The sequence below is a fragment of the Erinaceus europaeus genome, chromosome 6 (genome assembly GCF_950295315.1).
Source record: "Erinaceus europaeus chromosome 6, mEriEur2.1, whole genome shotgun sequence".
Lineage (NCBI taxonomy): Eukaryota > Metazoa > Chordata > Mammalia > Eulipotyphla > Erinaceidae > Erinaceus > Erinaceus europaeus.
In genome coordinates, this window is record NC_080167.1 from 45,168,766 (window position 1) to 45,190,134 (window position 21,369).

Sequence of the window (21,369 nt, forward strand, 5' to 3'; positions counted from 1 at the left end):
TTTGAGCCTATGTCCTTGTTCACTGTATGTAATGTGTGCACTTACCAGGTGCGCCACCACCCAGCCCCCATAGTGGATTCTTCACATTGAAGTAAATGTGGGGGCTAGGTGGTAGCACACCTGGTTGAACGCACAAGGACCCAGGTTCAAACCCCTGATCTCTACCTGTGGGGGGAAGCTTCATGAGTGGCGAAGCAGGGCTGCAGGTGTCTCTCTGTCTCTCTTCCTCTCTATCTCCCTCTCTCTTGATTTCTGGCTATCTCTATCAAATAAATAAAGACAATAGAAAAACATTTTTAAAAAAAAATTAATGTGGGCAGCCAGGTGACAGTTCACCCAGTAGAGTACACAGATTAGCATTAGCATGTACAAGAACCCAGGTCCAAGCCCCCAGTCACCACCTACAGGGAGTAGGCCTCATAAGCAGTGAAGCTGTGCTTTCAGGTATCTCTCTGTCTAATTAAAGGGGGAGGGCGAATAGCTACCAGACGTGGTAGATGCATTGTGCAGTCACCAAGCCCAGGTAATAACCTTGGTGGCAAAAAATAAAATACAATAGAAATGGGAATTGTGTTATGTCTTCTTCCAGAAGCCCTGGGCTATCTCAGGCTAAGTGCAGGGTAAGAGCATCTTGGTTGGCTCACCTACCTTCCATGTCCTGGCTGCTTACACTGTGCACCCAGGAGCCTGAGGGGGGCTCAGTCCAGGTCTTCCTTCAGCACGCTACACAGTGGCCAGCTTTTAAACTGGAAGCTATCACCCTTTATCTCCTCAGATTGACCTTCAGAAGATGCCGTTGGGGAAACTGAGCAAAAGGCAGATCCAGGCTGCATACTCCATCCTCAGTGAGGTCCAGCAGGTAAGTGAATGGCTGCCACCTCTGCTCCAGCTGCCCCGGATGTCCCTCGACCACCTCTCCCGCCAGGGTTTCATTTACTCCACCTTAATAAGCTACAGTTCAGTGATTTTTTTTTCCCCCCATCCAACTCAGCAAGCATGAGTGCCTGCCACTTAACACTTGTAAAAGGTTACCACAGAGCTCATGAACTTGCAGTGTTTACAGTGATCTGATATAATATGCTCCCTATAAACTTGATGGCAATTTCTTTTTTAAAAAGTATGTTTATGTTGATTTTATTTTAATGGGAGACAGATAACAGAGATCAGAGTATGGCCCAGCTTTAGCTTATGGTAGTCCTGGGGATAGGACCCAGGACCTCTGAGCTTCAGGCATAGACGTCTCTTTGCATAGATGTTATGTTGTCTCCCCAGGTCATTGATAGCAAAGTTCAACTCTGCCTTCAAACTGTTTTGGCTTTATCTTGTTCTAGAGTTAGGCTTAGAGGGAAATCATCCAGTAGAAGCTAAACAAATTATTTTCATGTTGATTTGACATCAGCTTAGCTGAGCATCTACCAAGGTTCCCCAGTCCCCAAAGTCTTTAGGTACACCCTCCCCCGCCGCCAAGGCTAGAGAGCTCTGTCTGGGGGATGGGGGACTTACTGGTGCTAGAGAAGTCACACCCAGTACTGCTGCGCTAGCCTGACCTCTTTCCCTGTGGCCAACTGGCTGAGACTTGGACAGCTTTTCACAACACAGATCAAAGTTGCATGTCTTGGAGAAGCCCTGTAGAAAGTGGGCTTGGGGCTTCCGGTCCAACTGACTTGTCCAACTTTGCCAGCCTGGGCTCACCTAGATGGCCTGCCAAGTCCACCTGATCCCAGTGGCCTTCCTCTTTCCATCTCTTTGTGAATATATCTAGTATCTTCTGGAAAGATCACTGGTTGACCTAGTGGCATTAGGGAGCTTAACCTCTCTTTACCTGGCCACCTACACCTCCAAAACACCCACACACACACACCCTTAAAGACGAATGGAACGGCAGTGGGGGCTGGCTGAGGCTGAATTTTAGAACGATGGGGTCACACACCCCCTTAAAGACGATGGGGTTTCTTCCTCTTAGTATTTCGTGGTTGGAAAGTACTCAAATAGGCAGAAAGTTGAAAAACTCCTACAGCCGTGTCCATAAGCCCGACCCAAGCTATTGCAGTTCTACTTGGCATAATTGGGGAGGGGTCAGATATCTGTAACTGTGTGACTCTTAAAAATGAAACACTCGGGGAGTCAGGCAGTAGCGCAGCGGTTTAAGTGCACATGGCGCGAAGCGCAAGGCCCGACAGAAGGATCCCGGTTCAAGCCTCCGGCTCCCCACCTGCAGGCAAGTCGCTTCACAGGCAGTGAAACAGGTCTGCAGGTGTCTGTTTTTCTCTCCCTCTCTCTGTCTTCCCCTCCTCTCTATTTCTCTTTGTCCTATCCAACAACGACGACATCAGTAACTACAACAATAAAACAACAAGGGCAACAAAAGGGAATAAATATATATTTAAAAAAGAAAAAAAAAAGGGGAGTCAGGCTGTAGCGCAGCGGGTTAAGCACAGGAGGCTTAAAGGACCGGCATAAGGATCCCTGTTCGAACCCCGGCTCCCCACCTGCAGGGGAGTCGCTTCACAGGCGGTGAAGCAGGTCTGCAGGTGTCTATCTTTCTCTCCTCCTCTCTGTCTTCCCCTCCTCTCTCCATTTCTCTCTGTCCTATCCAACAACGACAACAATAATAATAACTACAACGATAAAACAACAAGGGCAACAAAAGGGAATAAATAAATAAAATAAATATTTAAAAGAAAAAAAAGAAACACTCGAAAAGTCCGGCGGTAGTGCAGCAAAAAAAAAAAGTGCACGTGGTGTGAAGCGCAAGGACCAGCATAAGGGTCCCGATTTGAGCCTGCAGGTCTGCAGGTGTCCTCCTTCCCACCCCCCATTTCTCTCTGTCTTACCCAACGACGACATCAATAACAACAACAAAAGGGAAAGTAAATAAAAATAAAAAAGAAATTAAACACTCTGGGAAACCCACTGAGTATAGGCCTGTGAGGGTGGAGGGTGGTTGAAAGGGAATAGGAAATTGTTCTGATAGTCACCCCGCATTTCCTGGCATAGTCCAGCACCACCCCAGAACTCCATGGCAGCACCCACCCCCCTCCAGAGTTGGAGGCCTGGCTGAGTCTTGAGGGTTCAGCAGCTGCCACAGTCTGTGTTCCTTCTGTCCCCTCCCCTACAGGCACTGTCACAGAGCAGCAGTGACTCTCAGATCCTGGATCTCTCTAATCGCTTCTACACCCTGATCCCCCATGACTTTGGGATGAAGAAGCCTCCACTCCTGAACAGCGCAGACAGCGTACAGGTAGCCGGGCTCTGGTGGGGCCACAGGACCACTGGGCGGGTCTGGGTGGAGACTCCTTGGCGACTGCCCTTCCATGTTGTCATCTTTATAGCACGGGCCGGTGCTGGGGTGCCTCTGGTCCTTGTTATATATATATATTTTTTAATTATTAATTTATTTATCATTGGTTTATGGGGGCTAGGCTCTAGCATACCTAGTTGAGTGCACATGTGACCGTGTACAAGGACTAGGTTCAAAGCCTCCAGTCCCCACCTGCAGAGGGGAAGCTTCATGAGCGGTGGAGCAGTGCTGCAGGTGTCTCTACCTTCCCTCTTAATGTCTCTCTGTCTAAATAAATATTTTTTTAAACAGTGTACAAATTTACACATGTCTGGGGAGCTGGCATAGTGGATAACGTGTTGGCTTTTTTATTTGTATTTATTTATTGCATAGAGATAGCCCCTCATTTATTTTTTAACAGCAACACTGCTCAGCTCTGGCTATTGGTGGTACAGGGAATTGAACCTGGTTCTTTATGTGCTTCGGGCATGAAAGTCTCTTTTTGCCGACTGCTGTGGTGTCTCTCAGCCCAAAGTGCTGGACTCTTTGCGCACGAAGTCCTGAATTTAATCCCCGGCATCCCATGAGCCAGAGTGGTGCTGTGGTGTTTTCTCCCTCTCACCCTTCTTCTTTCTCTTCCCTCTTTAATAAATAAGGTTTTGGGGTATAGTTTCATACCTACACCTGCACAGCTTACTGCACCTGACACCAAAGTTCCTCTACCCCCAGCCCACAATTAATTTTTTTTTTTTTAATTTTTAACCAGAGCACTGTTCAGCTCTGGCTTATAGTGGTGCAGGGGGTTTGAACCTGGGACTTTGGAGCCTCAGGCATGAGAGTCTCTTTGCATAACCATTATGCTATCTGTCCTCCGCCCTGTTTATTAATTTTAAAGGAAAGGCCAAGGCATGCTCCATTCTCATGTATAATAGCAGCAGGACTGACCCCTGGGACTTCAGAGCCTCAAGCATGCATATCTAGTGCCCTGCTGGCTTCTTGTAGAATGGGATTTCGAAGCACAAGGCAGAGCAAATGGTTCTCCTGTCCTGACTCTGCCACCTCAGTCAGGGACAGAGAGCTGTCAGAGAGGGGGAGCTCCTCATGCCCACTTCCCTCCACTAGAAAGCAGGTGCTCCATCCCTCCCTGTCACTGTGCGAGAGCGGAGATGGTGCTCACCGTGGCCATATCTCTCTGCCACTTCTCCCCTGGGGATGAAACCCTTCAGCATTCCAGGAATCCTCAGGTGTTTTCACCACGAACAGCGGGCGGCAGGTCTTCCTACCTTGATGGGCTGGGAGACTCCCCTTCGCTGTGCTGCACAGCGTGTGCATGTGGGGTTTCTGTGTCTCTAGGCCAAGGTAGAAATGCTCGACAACCTGCTGGACATCGAGGTGGCCTACAGCCTGCTCAGGGGCGGTTCCGACGATGGCAGCAAGGACCCCATTGATGTCAACTACGAGAAGCTCAAAACGGACATTAAGGTAACAGCATCCTAGCCACCCACCACATTTGAACATGGGCCTGGGTTGTGACCTTTTCTAGCAACTTGCCAGATGTGTCTGCAGTGGTCATTTAAACACTTTATTGGCAAGACCTCAGTTCAATATGAAGACTGTGCCCTTCAAAGTATTGGTGACAAAGTAGATCCCACAGTGGCTGGGCCAAGAGTAGGGAGACTTGTTGCCTCCATTCATAACCTGAGCTGACCTTGAGCCTGTGCTTATCCCCGACAGCCTTGGCCTTACATTCTCTCCTGCAATGTTCATGGTAGAAAGGTCCAGGGCCTGGTCAGCCTGGCACCGTGTGCTCCATTGCTGCAGAGCTCTGCCCCTTGCTCAGGTCCAAGCATATGTCTGTGGGTCAGGGCAGGGTAACATACCAGAGGTCACTCACTGGTTTCCCCCAGGGCGCCTTGCTAATGGCAACGCTGTTGTCATGGCCTTTGTTGAGAGAGTCCTTCTCTCCATTAACTGTTCTGAAGCCTTTTCATTAGGAGGCAGTGAGAAACAGTGGAGCTCCTGGGTTTTCTGGACATAAGAATAAGAACATAAACAGAGGAGAACTTACACAGCCATGTTTAGTTAACATACATGACATTCACCACTGTGATTCCTGAGCTGGGCATGTGTTCTAAATCACAAAGTGTGGCCTTGGAAGGGGAATCCAAAGGGATGGCAAACCTCCCCCCCCCCCCCCCCGATTTCCACACCCCTGCCATCAGTGGGGTTGCCATTTGGTTGTGGGCCAAGTCTCGCCCTTGAATTCTAACTTGGGTGAGCCAAGCTTCTACCTGGAAGCCAGCTCCTTGTTCTAAAGTTTCCCTTGTTACAGAGAAGCTGTTTCTAGCTTTCCTGAGCACCGGCTTCAAAGAGCTTCTCACAGGCCAAAGAGCTGGAGGGGGGGGGACCAGTGACAGGGAAGTGGGGTGGCTAGAGTGGCCTTGAAGCCATGGGTCCCACTTGGGCTTCCATGAAGGTTGTGGCTGTCTGTGTATCCACTGACCCCCTTGAAGCTTGCTGCCTCCTCGTGGCTCTCCTGGGACCTCCCTTGCCGATTCCGAGACTCCTTTCTTCTAGGTGGTGGACAAAGATTCTGAAGAAGCCGAGACCATCAGGAAATATGTCAAGAACACTCATGCGACCACACACAATGCTTATGACCTGGAAGTCATTGATGTAAGAACCTCATTCGCTCCCACCTGGGCCTTGATGAAAATGCAGTTGACTTAGCTTTAAATAACCAGAGGAAGTGACTCATTTGTCTAGTGTGCAGAGAAATTAGTGATCTCACAGTTTGAGGCCAGCTCTTTATTCTTTTCAAAGGACACTTCCTATCCCTAAACCTGGCTTTAGCATTGGAAAATGTTATTGGAAAGCCAAGGTCAAGTGCCTGGGGGTGGAGGCCTCAATCCTGTCCTATATACCACACTGTCCAATCCTCATAGGAACAGACCACAGCAGATGTTGAGTATTCTGCCTGTGGGAACACCTGACCACTTGTCCTATTTCTAACAGACCTTTCAGTTGGCCAGGGCACCAAATGGCTTTTCTGCCCACTCAATTTTATTTAACCCCATCCCCCTACCCAGATATTCAAGATAGAACGGGAAGGGGAGAGCCAGCGCTACAAGCCATTCAAGCAGCTGCATAACCGGAGGCTGCTGTGGCACGGGTCCAGGACCACCAACTTTGCCGGCATCCTGTCCCAGGGGCTGCGGATAGCCCCGCCCGAAGCGCCTGTGGTAGGTACCTGGTCAGTGAGAGGTGGGCGGCCATCTCCACCCAGAGTGGACACTGGGGAGGGATATGCATGGTATGCTGAGATTGCTGCACCTTGAATGAAAACTGATAAATGGCCCACCTAGGCTTGAGGGGCTGTTGATGCCACCTGCTGGGTGGAAGGAGCAACTCTTCAGAGGCAGCTTGTCTACACCCCTCATTTACTATTGAGATGGGCAAGGGTCAAGGAGGTTCATAGGTCACAGGCTAGTGAGGTCATCTCTGGGTCAGTGCTTCACTGCTGAAAGGGAACAGCAGTGAGCCTGGACTAGGCATTTCTGTTGTCAGGCACTAGCCTGAGTGCTGGTGATCAACTTGTTTAATTCTTTTTTTTTATATTTATTTAATCCCTTTTGTTGCTTTTTTTTTTTTTTTTGGTGTCGTTGTTGGATAGGACAGAGAGAAATGGAGAGAGGAGGGGAAGACGGAGAGGGGGAGAGAAAGATAGACACCTACAGACCTCCTTCACCACCTGTGAAGCGATGCCCCTGCAAGTGGGAAGCCAGGGGCTTGAACCGGGATCCTTACTCATCTTGCACTTTGTACTACCTGTGCTTAACCTGCTGCGCTACCGCCTGACTCCCTTACCTTGTTTAATTCTCATAGCAGCTCAATAAGGTGTCTACCCCAGCCCCAGTGCAGAGAAAAATGAGAGGGTACAGAGAGATGAAGTGGTTCCCTCAGAACTTGGGTGCATCTGGGACAAAGCAGCCTGTCTCCTAAGCTCAGAACTCAGAGCCCCTTGCAGGAGCATAGCAAAAACTGGAAATGGCAAATTGTAGCCCCTTCTTTTCTTTCTCTTTCTTTTAAGATTTATTTTACTTATATATAGATGAGAGCATTTCACATGAGGCAGAAAGCAATCGAGAGAAAAGCCAAAGCAGCAGTGTTAGGGATTGAACCAGGATTCTCCGGCAACAGGTTCAGCATTCTACCAGCTGAGCCATTGCCCCAGTCTCGGGACGCATCACTTTCCACTTGGTTGATTCTCTTGTAAAGTGCGCTGCTTTGCCATGCCCCAGGCTCAAGCCTGACTCCATACCAGAGGAGTCTTAGTGGTCTTCTACTTCCCTCTTTTCTCTTTCTCTCTCTCTTTCTGCTTCTTTGTATCTCTATCTGAAATAGTCAGCCTGGCGCAGTGAGGCCTGGCTTGTGATCAGATTAAATTCACTTGTTTAGTTGCAGGTTGTACAACTATCTTGCCATAGTGTCTTCACCTGTTCCCCCACCCTTTTTTTTTTTTTTTTTTTTTTTTTTGAGCTGTTTGAACAGATTTATTTGCTACAGAATTGCTGGAGCACATCAAAGAGATGAACTCAGAATTTCTGTGTTAAGAAGGATTTTGTTCACTGCTTTATTTTTATAAATGTTTCAACATTCAAAAAGCAATTCACATTGCCAGCATTTGCCATGTCTAGAAGAGGTTAGAAAAAGTTAGGATCTATAGAATTAGATGTCTAAAATTAAGAAGGAAAAAAAAAAACCTAACATAAAAATTCCTCATTGAGACTGGTCCAAAGATGAAATCATATTCACTTGCAAAGAGAACTATTTTAGGTCAGAAATGCTATATTTTATAACTCCAGATCCTGACCTTGGACTTGACTGGTGAGGACTTCTGGCACTGTATGAGATAGATGCCATTTAAGTTAATCAATTCTGACAAGTGTCTTATCTGGCTTGTAAATTTTTATAAGTATCTCTTAAATCCACACCTCTTGATTCTCTGAAGTGGGTTGTCCTAGTCTGACTCTTAGTACTTTAAAAAAAAATTAATGAACAGAGATTCCCCTGCAAAAACACACATTTAAGTATTTGTTGCTTGTGGATAGAGAAAACAGGTATTTAACAATTCAGCAATTGAACTGTCAGAGTCTGATAGGCTACGTGACCTGTAAGAAAAGTCCTTCTGCTGGCCCAGTACTTGTGATGCACAGAGGTACCATCCAGGCAGGGTCAACCTGAGGAGGGTGTGAACCCCAACCGCTGCTTAATGGGTTTAAATTGCCACTCATCTGCCTCCAGCTCTTCTACCAGACCGACTAGTTTTTCCATCCAAACAACTTGCTGATCATGCTTCACTTGTTTAAGTATAGATGCCACTTGGTAGCTGAAAACAGATTCACAGAGGAATCACTCAGGGCCGTCTTCTAACATTTCACCAGCTCCTTTGGGATAGGTGAAATGGGCTTTCCGTGGTGGGGCCAGGTCTGAGACAGATCCGGTGACAACTTCCACCGACCCCACCAACTGAGGAGGAGGAGGATGAAGAGGCAGCCATTTCCCTTCTAGGAGATTTTCACTTCACTCAACCACTTTTGACACTTTCCCCTGTGGCCCCGCCCCTAGGGTCACTCCAAACGGCTGCGTTACATGAGGTCGGTGGGGTGCTCGCACCCATGCAGGGCGAAGCCACAGCCCATCTGTCCCCTTTCTAACCCTCCAGACAGGCTATATGTTCGGGAAAGGGATCTATTTCGCTGACATGGTCTCCAAGAGTGCCAATTACTGCCACACGTCTCAGGGAGACCCAATTGGCTTAATCCTACTGGGAGAAGTTGCCCTTGGAAACATGTGAGTAAGCCTGGCATTTGGGGTTGGCTGCACTTGATGGGGTCAGTTGGAGGTGAGGGAGTGGAGAGTGGGAGGTTGTAGGAAGGAGAGTCCCCTTGGGCTAGGTGAGCTTAGAAACCAGTCCCAGTTAGGTGAGTGGGGAACATAGAGGTATGCTTCACAAAACCCACAACTGGACCAGAGAGAGGCCCAAGGAAGTGGCAGTTGCTTCCCATAGATTGGGAAGTAGACAGACAGTGAGTCAAAGGACCCCCCCCACTACTGTTTATGTTCTCTGCTTGAGACTAACTCAGATCAAACTCTGAAGTCTTATTCCATTTCCATACCCCACACAGAGGAAAGCAGTCCCACTGGAATTGGGTGACCCCCAGGTGCTATCAACTGATAACCAAAAGGCAGAGTCCAGAAATCACTGACTGGACAGAAACCTCCAGAGCACTTGACCACAGCGCTAAATAGGGCTTTTCCTGCAAAGTGGCCTCCTGGCCATGATCAGTAGTACATGCTGTGTTTAGAAAGGATTACACCAGGGGCTGGGCAGTAGTGCAGCGGGTTAAGCGCACATAGCGCAAGGACTGGCATAAGGATCCCGGTGCAGGCCCCCAGCTCCCTACCTGCAGGGGCCTGTCTTTCACTCCTCTCTTGATTTCTCTCTGAAATATCCAACAACAACAGCCATGACAACAGTAACAACTACAACAAGGGCAACAAAATGGGGGAAATGGCCTCCAGGAGTAGTAGATTCGTAGTGCAAGCACCGAGCCCCAGCAATAACCCTGGAGGCAAAAACATAAAATTAGATAGTTATTTTTTAAAAAAAGAAAGGATTATACCGTGTCCCTCGCAGTGACAATAGGTAGGGTTCTTTGGTCATTTATCTCGTTTCCATCCCCCACAACTTTGGCTTGTTAGCCAGTGTCACTGGAGGCTCTTCTGAGACTGTCCTCTCCTGAGCAGGTATGAGCTGAAACACGCGTCTCACATCAGCAAGCTCCCCAAGGGCAAGCACAGTGTCAAAGGTACTATGTGGGGGAAGCTGCCTGGGCTGTGGGCACACTGGCCAGCAGAGCGGGGCCTTCCTTCCCGTTGGGCTGCCTGGCTGCTCAGCAGCTGGGGGTGGAGGCGGCATTTTAAGTTTCACTCTGGCTGCAGCATCTGTAGCAAATGCCACCATGGAGAATCTTGGTTTGGACCTTAGTAAACAGGTGCCCAACTTCTGGCTTTACCTGACTCTTGGCTGCAGGGTTGAGGGACTTTGGGGGGATAGTTGTACCTGGACCATCTCAGATACACTGGAGCTGGCCTTGACCTAGGACCTCCAACTACCTGGTTGGCGTGAGTGCTTTGAAATTCTGCTCAGTTGAAATAAGGGGAGGGGCTCCAACTGTTCTTACTAAGGTCAGTTTGGGCTGATGCCTGGGGATCTTGATTTGTGTAACCTTCCGGCTCATCTTGGGAGGGATAAAGGCCTGCAGTGTATAGATCTTTAAAAGGAGCACACAGACCTAACGTAAACAGGTCTCTTCTCCAGGGGGACATTTTCAGCACCTCTTCTCACAGTTCCTAACTTCTGCCTACCATTCCTGCAGGCTTGGGCAAAACTACCCCTGATCCCTCAGCTAGTGTCACTATGGAGGGCATCGAGGTTCCTCTTGGGACTGGGATTCCATCTGGTGTTAATGACACCTGTCTTCTATATAATGAGTATCCTTTGACAAGTGTTTGCCCCTCAGAAGGTTCTGGGGCTTGAGTCACTTATTCTACATGCGGCCACTTGGCCTAGGGCAGACTGGCTGTCCTATGGTGTGTGTCCTGGTAAGTGGCACCTCTAGGTGGCCTGTTCCAGTACTGGGTGAGACCTGGATGGGTCCCCCACTGCATTACCCATGTCTACACTGTGGAGGACCCCTCCCATCAAGTTGTGGGTTTGAGGGGGGCAGCTCACACTCCATATGAATCCATTTCCTCCTTAACACACCTCCCCTCCAGGTACATCGTCTATGATATTGCTCAGGTGCATTTGAAGTACCTGCTGAAGTTGAAATTCAATTTTAAGACGTCCCTGTGGTGAATTGGGCTGTCGCCGGGCCACAGCCAGTGACTGCTCTGGTATGGATTTGCCTGACGAGCCTCACACTGACCCACTGGGCAGAACACTCCCCTGGGCTGGCAAGGGGATGACACCTTTACTAAAGCTCCTTAAAGAGGATTTTATATGGACACTCAGTCACATTTAAACATTATTCTCTGACTTTTCAAATCTCTTTTTTTGTGTTGGTTTAGGGTTAGGGGTGGGAGTTGTTCCAGATTTTTTTTTTTCCCCTGCTCACCACAACCTGGCAGGCAAAACTGACAGTAGAGGGAACATTGGGGACAGTTGCTTTTTGCCTCCACTGGGGCCGTGGAAAGAACCAAGCCACCACCTCAAGAGCAGGTGCCATAACTGGCTGCCCCAGGGAAGGAAAAAATAATATTGCCCCCCCCCTTTTTTTTTCCTTAAGTGTTTTTAGTTTTGCTTTTGGAAGAACTGTTAAACCTTTATTTTGAGGTTAAAAATAAAAACTAGTTTCATCCTATTTAGGTTTTCTCTTCTCCACCCCCATTTCTTATCACCCTTTTAGCTCCCTCCCCTTTTATGTTTTTTTTTTTTTTTAACAAGGGTTCAGGAGGAGACCACAAAGAGAAACACAAACTATTTCAGACCCCAAAAGTGCTTTCCTTTTCTAGACACTTGAATGTGGAATCTCTCAGCGGATGTAGTGTAGGAAATCTAAAATTGCACTCAAAAGCCTTTCCTCAGAGCAAAACTTGTCTTCCAGATGAAAACTATATGTCTACAGCAACCCAAGGGCTAGTAGTAATCCTGAATTAAAACAGAGATGGCATCTGTATTTGTGTGTCGTGTGTTTGTTCTAATCTGACTGCAAATCAGGTTAATATTCTTCACAGCACAAGGGCCAGGATCAATGGGTCCTTGCTCAGTGGGAATGCCTCGTCCCAGAGGCAAGAGCCAAATAGCAAGTACACTAAGATACTGTTGCTTTCTCTCAGCTTCTCAGATAGATTGTGATAAAGTTCATGTCAGCATATTGCTCAACAGAGCAAAAAAAAAAAAAAATGTGTACTATTTTAAACATATCTGCCATGCTACCCTGTATTGAAGAATATTGCTTCTACATTTAAGTTCTTGGAAAGCTGGGTGGTATCTTCTGTCATTGTTTTGACCTTTATTGGAAGGAAGATGAAAGATTGGGATCAGAAGATAGAATTGCTTGCAAGAAAAAGTTCCAGAGTTTCTCTGGATTTACCATGTGGAAAACAGGACACAGAAGAAAGAAGAAGACTCCCCCACCCCTTTTTTTAAATATATATATTTATTTATTTTCCCTTTTGTTGCCCTTGTTTTTTTTATTGTTGTGGTTATTATTGTTGTTATTGATGTCGTCATTGTTAGACAGGACAGAGAGAAATGGAGAGAGGGGGAGAGAAAGATAGACACCTGCAGATCTGCTTCACCGCCTGTGAAGTGACTACCCTGCAGGTGGGGTGCCGGGCCTCGAACCTGGATCCTTATGCTGGTCCTTGTGCTTTGCGCCACATGCGCTTAACCCGCTGCCCTACCACCCGAGTCCCATACCCCCCCCTTTATTGCCCTTGTTGTTTATTGTCGTCGTTATTGCTGTCCTTGTTGGATAGAACAGAGAAATGGAGAGAGGAGGGAAGACAGAGGGGATGAGAAAGATAAACACCTGCAGACCTGCTTCACCACTTGTGAAGCGACTCCCCTGCAGGTGGGGAGCCGGGTGGCTGGAACAGGGATCCTCACACCCGTCCTTGTGCATCGCGTCATGTGCACTTGACCTGCTGCGCCACCACCCGGCTCCTGAGAAACTTATTTTTTTTTTGCCTCCAGGGTTATTGCTTAGTGCCTGTACCACAAACCCACTGTTCCTAGAAGCCAACTTTTTTTTTCTCTATTGTTATTGTTGCTGGATAGGACAGAGAAAAATTGAGAGGGGAGAGGAAGACAGGGAGAGAAAAGACACCTGCAGATCTGCTTCGCCACGTGTGGAGCGACCCCCGTGCAGGTGGGGAGCCGGGGGGGGGGGGAGCTCAAACTGGGATCCTTGCACTTCACGCCATATGTACTTAACCCAGTGCGCTACTGCCCAGCCCCCAAGAATGACATTTTTCATTGAAGCTGATTGTCATAGCTGTGTGGAGGATTGCCGTGTCCTGTGACTGTCAGAGCCAGCCATACCCAAATTGGGGTGTTAGATTTTAGATGCAGAGAATTGAGCAAACCAATTTGATTATAATAAATTGCCTTCCTGTTTGTTTTTTTTTGTCAGTGTCTCCTGGTCAGATGGTTGGTCAGTACCATTCTTAGGCTCTCTGAACCCTGAATTTTTCTTTCTTATTTATTATTGGATAGAGAAATTGAGAGGAAAGGGAGAGAGACACCTTCAGCCCTGCTTCACCACTTGTGAAGCTTTCCCCCTTCAAGTGGGGACCAGGGGCTTGAACCTGCGTCCTTCTGTACTGTTGTATATGTGCTTAACCAGGTGCTCTATCCCCAGCCCCCTGAATTTTTCCTTAAAGATTTATTTATTGGGAGTCGGGCGGTAGCGCAGCGGGTTAAGTGTACGTGGCGCAAAGCGCAAGGACTGACAGAAGGATTCCAGTTCGAGCCTCCGGCTCCCCACCTCCAGAGGAGTTGCTTCACAGGCAGTGAAGCAGGTCTGCAGGTGTCTATTTTTCTCTCCCTCTCTCTGTCTTCCCCTCTTCTCTCCATTTCTCTCTGTCCTAGCCAACAACGACAACAACAATAACTACAACAACAATAAAAACAACAAGAGCAACAAAAGGGAAAATAAATATTTTTTTAAAAAGATTTAGTTATTAGCTCTGGCTCATGCCGTGCTGAGATGGAACTTGGAACCTCGTGCTTTCTAAGTCCAGTGCTATAGGCACTGCACTGCTTCCATCTTCTATCTCAGGGTAACAGCTCTACTCTGTAAAGATACTGAGACACATGTATTACTCAGATGTTCTATGGAAGGGGGTGTAACTACTGTACTCAGTCTCCCAGTGAGCTGGGCGCTCTCTGCCCCCCCCCCACCAACGCCCCTGCTAAAGCCCTTGGCCAGGAGCTGCCCCTGGCTGGTGGTGCTCAACTGTCATTTCATACTAGGCCGGTCCACACACCAGTGTGCACATGCTCTTAAACACTTATAAGGGGACCAGGTGGTGGTGCACCTGGTTGAGTGCACATGTTACAGTGTGCAAGGACCTGGGTTTGAGCCCCTGGTCCCCACCTGCAGAAGGAAAGTTTCACAAGTGGTGAAGCAAGGCTGCAGGCATCTCTGTCTCCTCAGTCTCCCCCTTCCCTCTCGACTTTTGGCTGTCTATATCAAATAAATAAAAAACAAAGCACCAGCCTGTCCAGCACTGACAGGTCTTCCTTTTAGTCTTTTGGTGTTGCCTAGGGTTGGGGGGAAGCTCGTTCAGCCTCCTGGGACTGCTGGGAACAGCTGCAGGGTGATCAGGCTAGAGCTTCTTGGCACAGAGCCCACCACCAGCATGGCCTGGCCCAGGATGTGTGCTTGTGAACGTATTCCTCCTCCTGCAGGGGAGTCGCTTCGGCAGGTATCTTTCTGTCCCCCTCTCTGTCTTCCCCTCCTCTCTCCATTTCTCTCTGTCCTATCCAACAACGACGACATCAATAACTACAATAAAAAACAAGGGCAACAAAAGGGAAAAAATGAATAATTTTTTTTTTAAGTCTTCTGACCTTGAAATGCCCTCAGTTAAGTTTCAGCCATTATTGCTAAGATCCAAGAGAAGAAAATGGTTTTTGCTAGGGTGAGTCCAAACAGAAGTAAATTTGGACTCAGTGTTGTATATTGCACCAAAGCAAAGGACTCTGGGGAAGAAGGAAAAAGGACAACATGAAAGGATGTTGGGATCCTGTTGTGTCTCCTAGACACCAATCAAGGGGAGATGAGAGGCTGTGCCTGTGTGTTAAAGACTATACGGTAAACCATTAACATGCCTCCCCCCCAAAAAAGAAAAAACAACCTGGGAGGTGACTCAGCTATGGATTGCCCACATTGTGTGTGAGGCTCTAGGTTGATCCCCAACACGTGAGTGCAATGAGAAATCACATGGCGATCAGAGCAGAGCTTTGTTGTCTTCCACTTAAAAAGTTTCATAAATGAAAATTGGGCCTGTGATCTGGGAGGTGGAGCAGTGGTAAAGCTTTGGACTCTCAAGCATGAGGTCCTGAGTTCGATCCCCAGCAGCACACGTGCCAGAGTGATGTCTGGTTCTTTGTCTCTCCTGTCTTATAAATAAAATCATGAAAAAAAAAAATTGGGCCAGCAGTCTGGCAAGCGGTGCAATGGATTTAGCATTGGATCCTCAAGCATGAGGTGGGTTCCAAATTCAGTCCCAAACATCTCATGTGCCAGAGTGATGCTCTGGTTCTCTCATAAATATAAATAAACCTTAAAAAATAATAATTTGGGGGGGGGGTCGAGCGTTGGTGCAGCAGGTTAAGCGCACGTGGCGCAAAGCGCAAGGACCGGTGTAGGGATCCCGGTTTAAGCCCCCAGCTCCCCACCTGCAGTGGAGTTGCTTCACAGGCAGTAAAGCAGGTCTGCAGGTGTCTTATCTTTCTCTCCCCCTCTTCTCTCTCCATTTCTCTCTGTACTGTCCAACAACAATGACATCAATGGCAACGATAATAATAACCACAACAACGATTAAAAAAAAAAAACAGCCAGGGTAACAAAAGGGAAAAAGTGGCCTCCAGGAGCGGTGGATTCGTGGTGCAGGCACTGAGCCCCAGCAATAATCCTGGAGGCAAAAAATAATAATTGTGGAGTTGGGCAGTAGCACAGTGGGTTAAGTGCATGTAGTGTGAAACACAAGGACCGGCTAAAGATCCCCGTTCAAGCCCCCTTGGCACCCCATCTGCAGGGGTTGGGGGGCATCGCTTCACAAGCAGTGAAGCAGGTCTGCAGGTGTCTGTCTTTCTCTTCCCCTCTCTTGTCTTCCCCTCCTTTCTCCATTTCTCTCTGCCCTATCCAACATCAATAACAATAATAAAACAAGGGCAACAAAAGTGGGGGAAGCCTCCAGGAGCAGTGGATTTGTGGGGCAGGCACTGAGCCCCAGCAATAACCCTGGAGGCAAAAAGTAATAATTTGGGGCCGGGCAGTAGCACAGCAGGTTAAGCTCACATAAGGACTGGCACAAGAATACTGGTTTGAGCCCCAGGCTCCCCACCTGCAGGGGAGTCACTTCACAAGTGGTAAAGCACGTCTGCAGCTTTCTTTCTCTACCCCTCTCTGTCTTCCCCTCCTCTCTCCATTTCTCTGTCCTGTCCAACAGCAATGAAAGCAGTAACCTCAATAAACAACAAGAGCAACAAAGGGGGGGAAATAGCCTCCAGGAGCAGTGGATTTGTAGTGCATGCACCCAGCCCCAGCAATAACCCTGAAGGCAAAAAAAAAGGTGGGGGTAGATAGCATAATGCTTCTGCAAAGAGACTCATGCCTGAGGCTCCAAAGTCCCAGGTTCAGTCCCCTGTACCACCATAAGCCAGGGCTGAGCAGTGCTCTGGTAAAAAAAATAATTTTGTAAACCAATGTTAGATGGCTAATGTTTAAAAACTGGGCCAAAGAAATGGCTTGGCTTTGCTGATGTAAACCATTTCTTCTCAGGTATAATGACAAAAATGTGGGACCCTAGATTTGATCTCTGACACTGCAAATTTCACAGCCCCCTTCCTCCTATCACCTACCTTGGCATTAAGAGGATCCACCTTCCAGCATTGTTCCCAGGCATAGCCCCACCTCCAGGCAGGCCTGCTGGGACTAGAATAGCCCAGCTGCTGTCTCAGCAGATGGCCAGGCTAATTTTAGCCCTGTGGTGCTCACCCAGCACTTGGTTGGGGTTGGTAGACTGGAGCTAGCCAGTGTGTGACTTAGATTGGGAGCCAGGAGTCAAACTTGGTGATTTGTGTCTGCTTAGCACTTCCAGGGATTCCAGAAATACAGTGTCTTGTCACTTTACTAACTTACTAGGACAGAGAAAGTGAGAGAGGGAGGGGAAATGGAGGCAGAGAAAAAGACACCTACAGCACTGCTTCACTACTTGTGAAGCTTCCTCCCCTACAGGGAGGGGCCAGAGAAATGCAGGTTTTTTTTTAAAAAAATTTAAATATTTATTTATTCCCTTTTGTTGCCTTTGTTTTTCTTTTTTTATTGTTGTTGTTATTGATGTTGTTGTTGGATAGGACAGAGAGAAATGGAGAAAGGAGGGTAAGACAGAGAGAAAGACAGACACCTGCAGACCTGCTTCACTGCTTGTGAAATGACTCCCCTGCAGGTGGGGAGCCGGGGGCTTGAACCGGGATCCTTATGCGGGTCTTGCGCTTTGCAACAAGTGTGCTTAACCCACTGCACTGCTGCCCGACTCCCAGAAATGCAGTTTCTTTTTTTTATTATTTTTTAATATTTATTTATTTTCCCTTTTGCTGCCCTTGTTGTGGTTATTGATGTCATTATTATTGGATAGGACAGAGAGAAGTGGAGAGAGGAGGGGAAGACAGAGAAGGGGAGAGAAAGACAGACACCTGCAGATCTGCTTCACCGCCTGTGAAACAACTCCCCTGCAGGTGGGGAGCCAGGGGCTCAAACCAGGATCCTTACTCTGGTCCTTGTGCTTTGTGCCACGTGGGCTTAACCCGCTGTGCCACTGCCCGACTCCTGGAAATGCAGTTTCTAAAGGATGTTCTCTCCCTAAACCAACAAGACCTGTCCTGGGTCCGAAGGTGACTGCGTGCTGATGGCAAGTGCTGAGAAGCAGATTGGGACACAGACTTCTGCCTTGCTCTCCCTGATGCCACATACCACAGGCCAACCCCTGTATCCCCTACTCACCTGACTGTCAGAATGGAAGCTTTCCTGCTCATCCTCTGAGCCGCTTCTGGGGATACACTGGGTTTTGATGGTTTAGGACTGGTCTGAGCACGGTGCTGATGCCAACAAGAACTGCCCAGCAGATGACCTCACCAATATTTCCCAGAAACTCACTTCTCCATAGCCCTACCCCACTAGGGAAAGATAGAAACAGGCTAGGGGGATGGATCAACCTGCCAATGCCCATGTCCAGTGGAGAAGCAACTACAGAAGCTAGAACTCCCACCTTCTGCTCCCACAAAGAATTTTGGTGGGGTGGGGGGTGGCCAGGCAATAGCACAGTGGGCTAAGTTTACATGGCACCAAGAACAAGGACCAGTAAGGATCCCGGTTCGAGCCCCTGGCTCCCACCTGCAGAATGGTCACTTCACAAACGGTAAAGCAGGTATGCATGCAGGTGTCTGTCTTTCTCTCCCCCTCTGTCTCCCTCCCCCCAGTTTCTCTCTGTCCTACCCAACAACAACAACAATGGTAATAACAACAATAAGCAAGGGCAACAAAAGGGAAAAAATAGCCTTCAGAGGCAGTAGATTTATAGTGCAGGCACCAAACCCAAGCAATAACCCTGGGGGCAAAATTAATTAATTTTAGAAAAAATATTAGTCCATACTCCCAGAGGGGGAGAAATGTTAAGGGAAGATGACCACAGGGTTCTGAAACCCAATTACATCAGGACCCAGAGAGAAAAGAGAAAAAAAGAACACTCAGAAGTAGCTGTAGGTGTAGTTGTGACTTAGAAAGGAATAGAAGGGAAGTCAGGCTGTAGCACAGCAGGTTAAGCGCAGATGGCGCAAAGCACAAGGACCGGCATCAGAATCCCACAAACTGAAAGCTAATCTCAGATTGAGCCGGGTTTCCAGAATTCTGCCAAGGTCATTGTCAGATCCCAGGACAGCTAAGCTGTCCTCTCTCTCCCTCGGTCTAGTTGTTTTTTGGTTTATTTTCTTACGTTATTTTTGTTTTATTTATTTATTTATTTATTTATTTTTGCCTCCAGGGTTATTGCTGGGGCTCGTGCCTGCACTAGGAATCCACTGCTCCTGGAGACTATTTTTTCCCCTTTGTTGCCCTTGTTGTTTATCGTTGTCATTGTTATTGTTGTTGCTGTTGTTGTTGGATAGGACAGAAAGAAATAGAGGAGGGGAAGACAGAAAGGGAGAGAAAGACACCTGTAGACCTGCTTCACCATTTGTGAAGCAGCCCCCCTGCAGGTAGGCTTGTACCAGGATCCTTACACTGTGCTGGTCAGTCCTTGCACTTTGCTCCATGTGGGCTTAAATCACCAACCGCCCAACCCCTAGTCTAGTTTTCTTAAAAAAAAAAAAAAAAAAAAAAAATATATATATATATATATATATATATATATATATATATATTCCCTTTTATTGCCCTTGTTGTTTTATTGTTGTAGTTATCACTGTTGTCATCATTGTTGGATAGGACAGAGAGAAATGGAGGAGGGAAGACAGAGAGGGGAAGAGAAAGATAGACATCTGCAGACCTGCTTCACTGCTTGTGAATTGACTCCCCTGCAGGTGGGGAGCCAGGGGCTCACCTGGTCTAGTTTTCTTACCACAAACTGAATGTCTGTCTTCACCCAAAGATCTTCCTGCTCAGCCAGCCCAGAATAGAATCTCCACATCTGAACAGTCACTGGATTTCAGTGGTGCGACTGCTGATTTCATGGGAGGGCAGGCAGGGGAAGGCCACTTTGGGACCCAGTGAACAGCTCCAGCTGGCTGTGACCATCTCCACTGAGCTCTCCCAGGGTGGAGTCAGCAATTCCTCCGGGCTAGGAGCTGTCTGGCTGAGCACTGGACTCTGACCTTGAACCTCAGCCTGGTCTCTGGGTGTATCTGCCACACGATGCCCAGTGCAGGCAGCCCTGGTGTGACAACCACTGGGGAAACGCACAACACCCTCCCCAAGCTAATGAACATCTGCATTAAGCTGGTTAAGCATAACTTGTATTCAACCACTCCTTCTAATTATCCTTTCTGAGGCAGGAATGCAGAAAGAGAGTGAGAGAATAAGAGACCACAGCACCAAAGCGTCCTTCACTGTGGTGGGGCCTGAGTTGTGAACATGGCGAACCAGTGAGAAATTGTGCTGGCCCTCAGGATAAATCATTTCTTTTTGCCTTTTTAAAAAGTTGTTTGGGGGGGAGTCGGGCTGTAGCGCAGCGGGTTAAGTGCAGGTGGCGCAAAGCACAAGGACCAGCATAAGGATCCCGGTTCGAACCCTGGCTCCCCACCTGCAGGGGAGTCGCTTCACAGGCGGTGAAGCAGGTCTGCAGGTGTCTATCTTTCTCTCCCCCTTTCTGTCTTCCCCTCCTCTCTCCGTTTCTCTCTGTCCTATCCAACAACGACGACAACAACAATAATAACTACAACAATAAGACAACAAGGGCAACAAAAGGGAATAAATAAATAAAATATTTTAAAAAATAATAAAAAATAATAAAGTTGTTTGGGGCACCGTCCCAGTATGGAAAAACACATTTCTGGGGCAGGAGTAGATAGAGTAATGGTTATGCAGAGTTTCTCAGGCTGTCTGAAGTTCCAAAGTCCCAGGTTCAATCGCCTGCACCACCATAAGCCAGAGTTGATCAGTGCTCTAGTAAGAAGAAAGGAAGAAAGAAAAGGAAAAACACAGTTTCTGTGCTTCTTTCTTTGCTTCTGTAAAAGACAGCCTATCCAGGGGTCCGGCAGTAGTGCAGCAGGTGAAGCGCACATGGCGTGAAGCACAAGGACTGGCTTAAGGATTGCGTTTCGAGCCCCCAGCTCCTCACCTACAGGGGGGTCGCTTCACAAGCAGTGAAGCAGGCCTACAGGTGTCTATCTTTCTCTTCCCTTCTTTTCCCCTCCTCTCTTCATTTCTCTCTGTCCTATCCAACAACAGCAGCAATAACAACAATTAACAATAAACAATAAGGGCAGCCCCGCCGCCGCCACTGGGGCGCACACGGCCGGCGTCGCCTCCCATCCGCCGGCGGTTCCCGCAGCCGCGGCGTTGTCCGCAGACAAGCAGCCACTGCCCGACACAGAGCTCTGCCACTGAATGGTGGCCGGGGTAAAAAAAATAAAACTAAACTAAAAAAAAAAAAAAATGAGGGCAACAAAAGTGAAAAAATAGCCTCCAGGAGCAGTGGATTCTTAGTACAGGCACCAAGCGATAACCCTGAAGACAAAAAAAAAAAAAAATAGGGCTGTCCCTCAGCATAGTGGTTATACTAAATGACTCTCA

The 21,369-nt window shown here is 47.9% G+C and overlaps 1 protein-coding gene and 1 pseudogene across 1 annotated transcript in view; one reads left to right on the forward strand and one right to left on the reverse strand.

Moving 5' to 3' along the window:
- PARP1 (poly(ADP-ribose) polymerase 1) overlaps nt 1-12,024 on the forward strand; it is a 47,669-nt gene extending 35,645 nt beyond the window's left edge. Inside the window, 9 exon segments of the mRNA XM_060192112.1 lie at nt 776-859; nt 3,119-3,241; nt 4,634-4,762; nt 5,858-5,956; nt 6,370-6,522; nt 9,006-9,133; nt 10,091-10,152; nt 10,723-10,837; nt 11,123-12,024. Coding sequence (XP_060048095.1) covers nt 776-859; nt 3,119-3,241; nt 4,634-4,762; nt 5,858-5,956; nt 6,370-6,522; nt 9,006-9,133; nt 10,091-10,152; nt 10,723-10,837; nt 11,123-11,204 — 975 coding nt within the window. The 3' untranslated portion in view covers nt 11,205-12,024.
- On the reverse strand, nt 8,348-8,946 carry LOC103124005 (anaphase-promoting complex subunit 16-like; annotated as a pseudogene).
- Nucleotides 12,025-21,369: the final 9,345 nt, after the last annotated feature.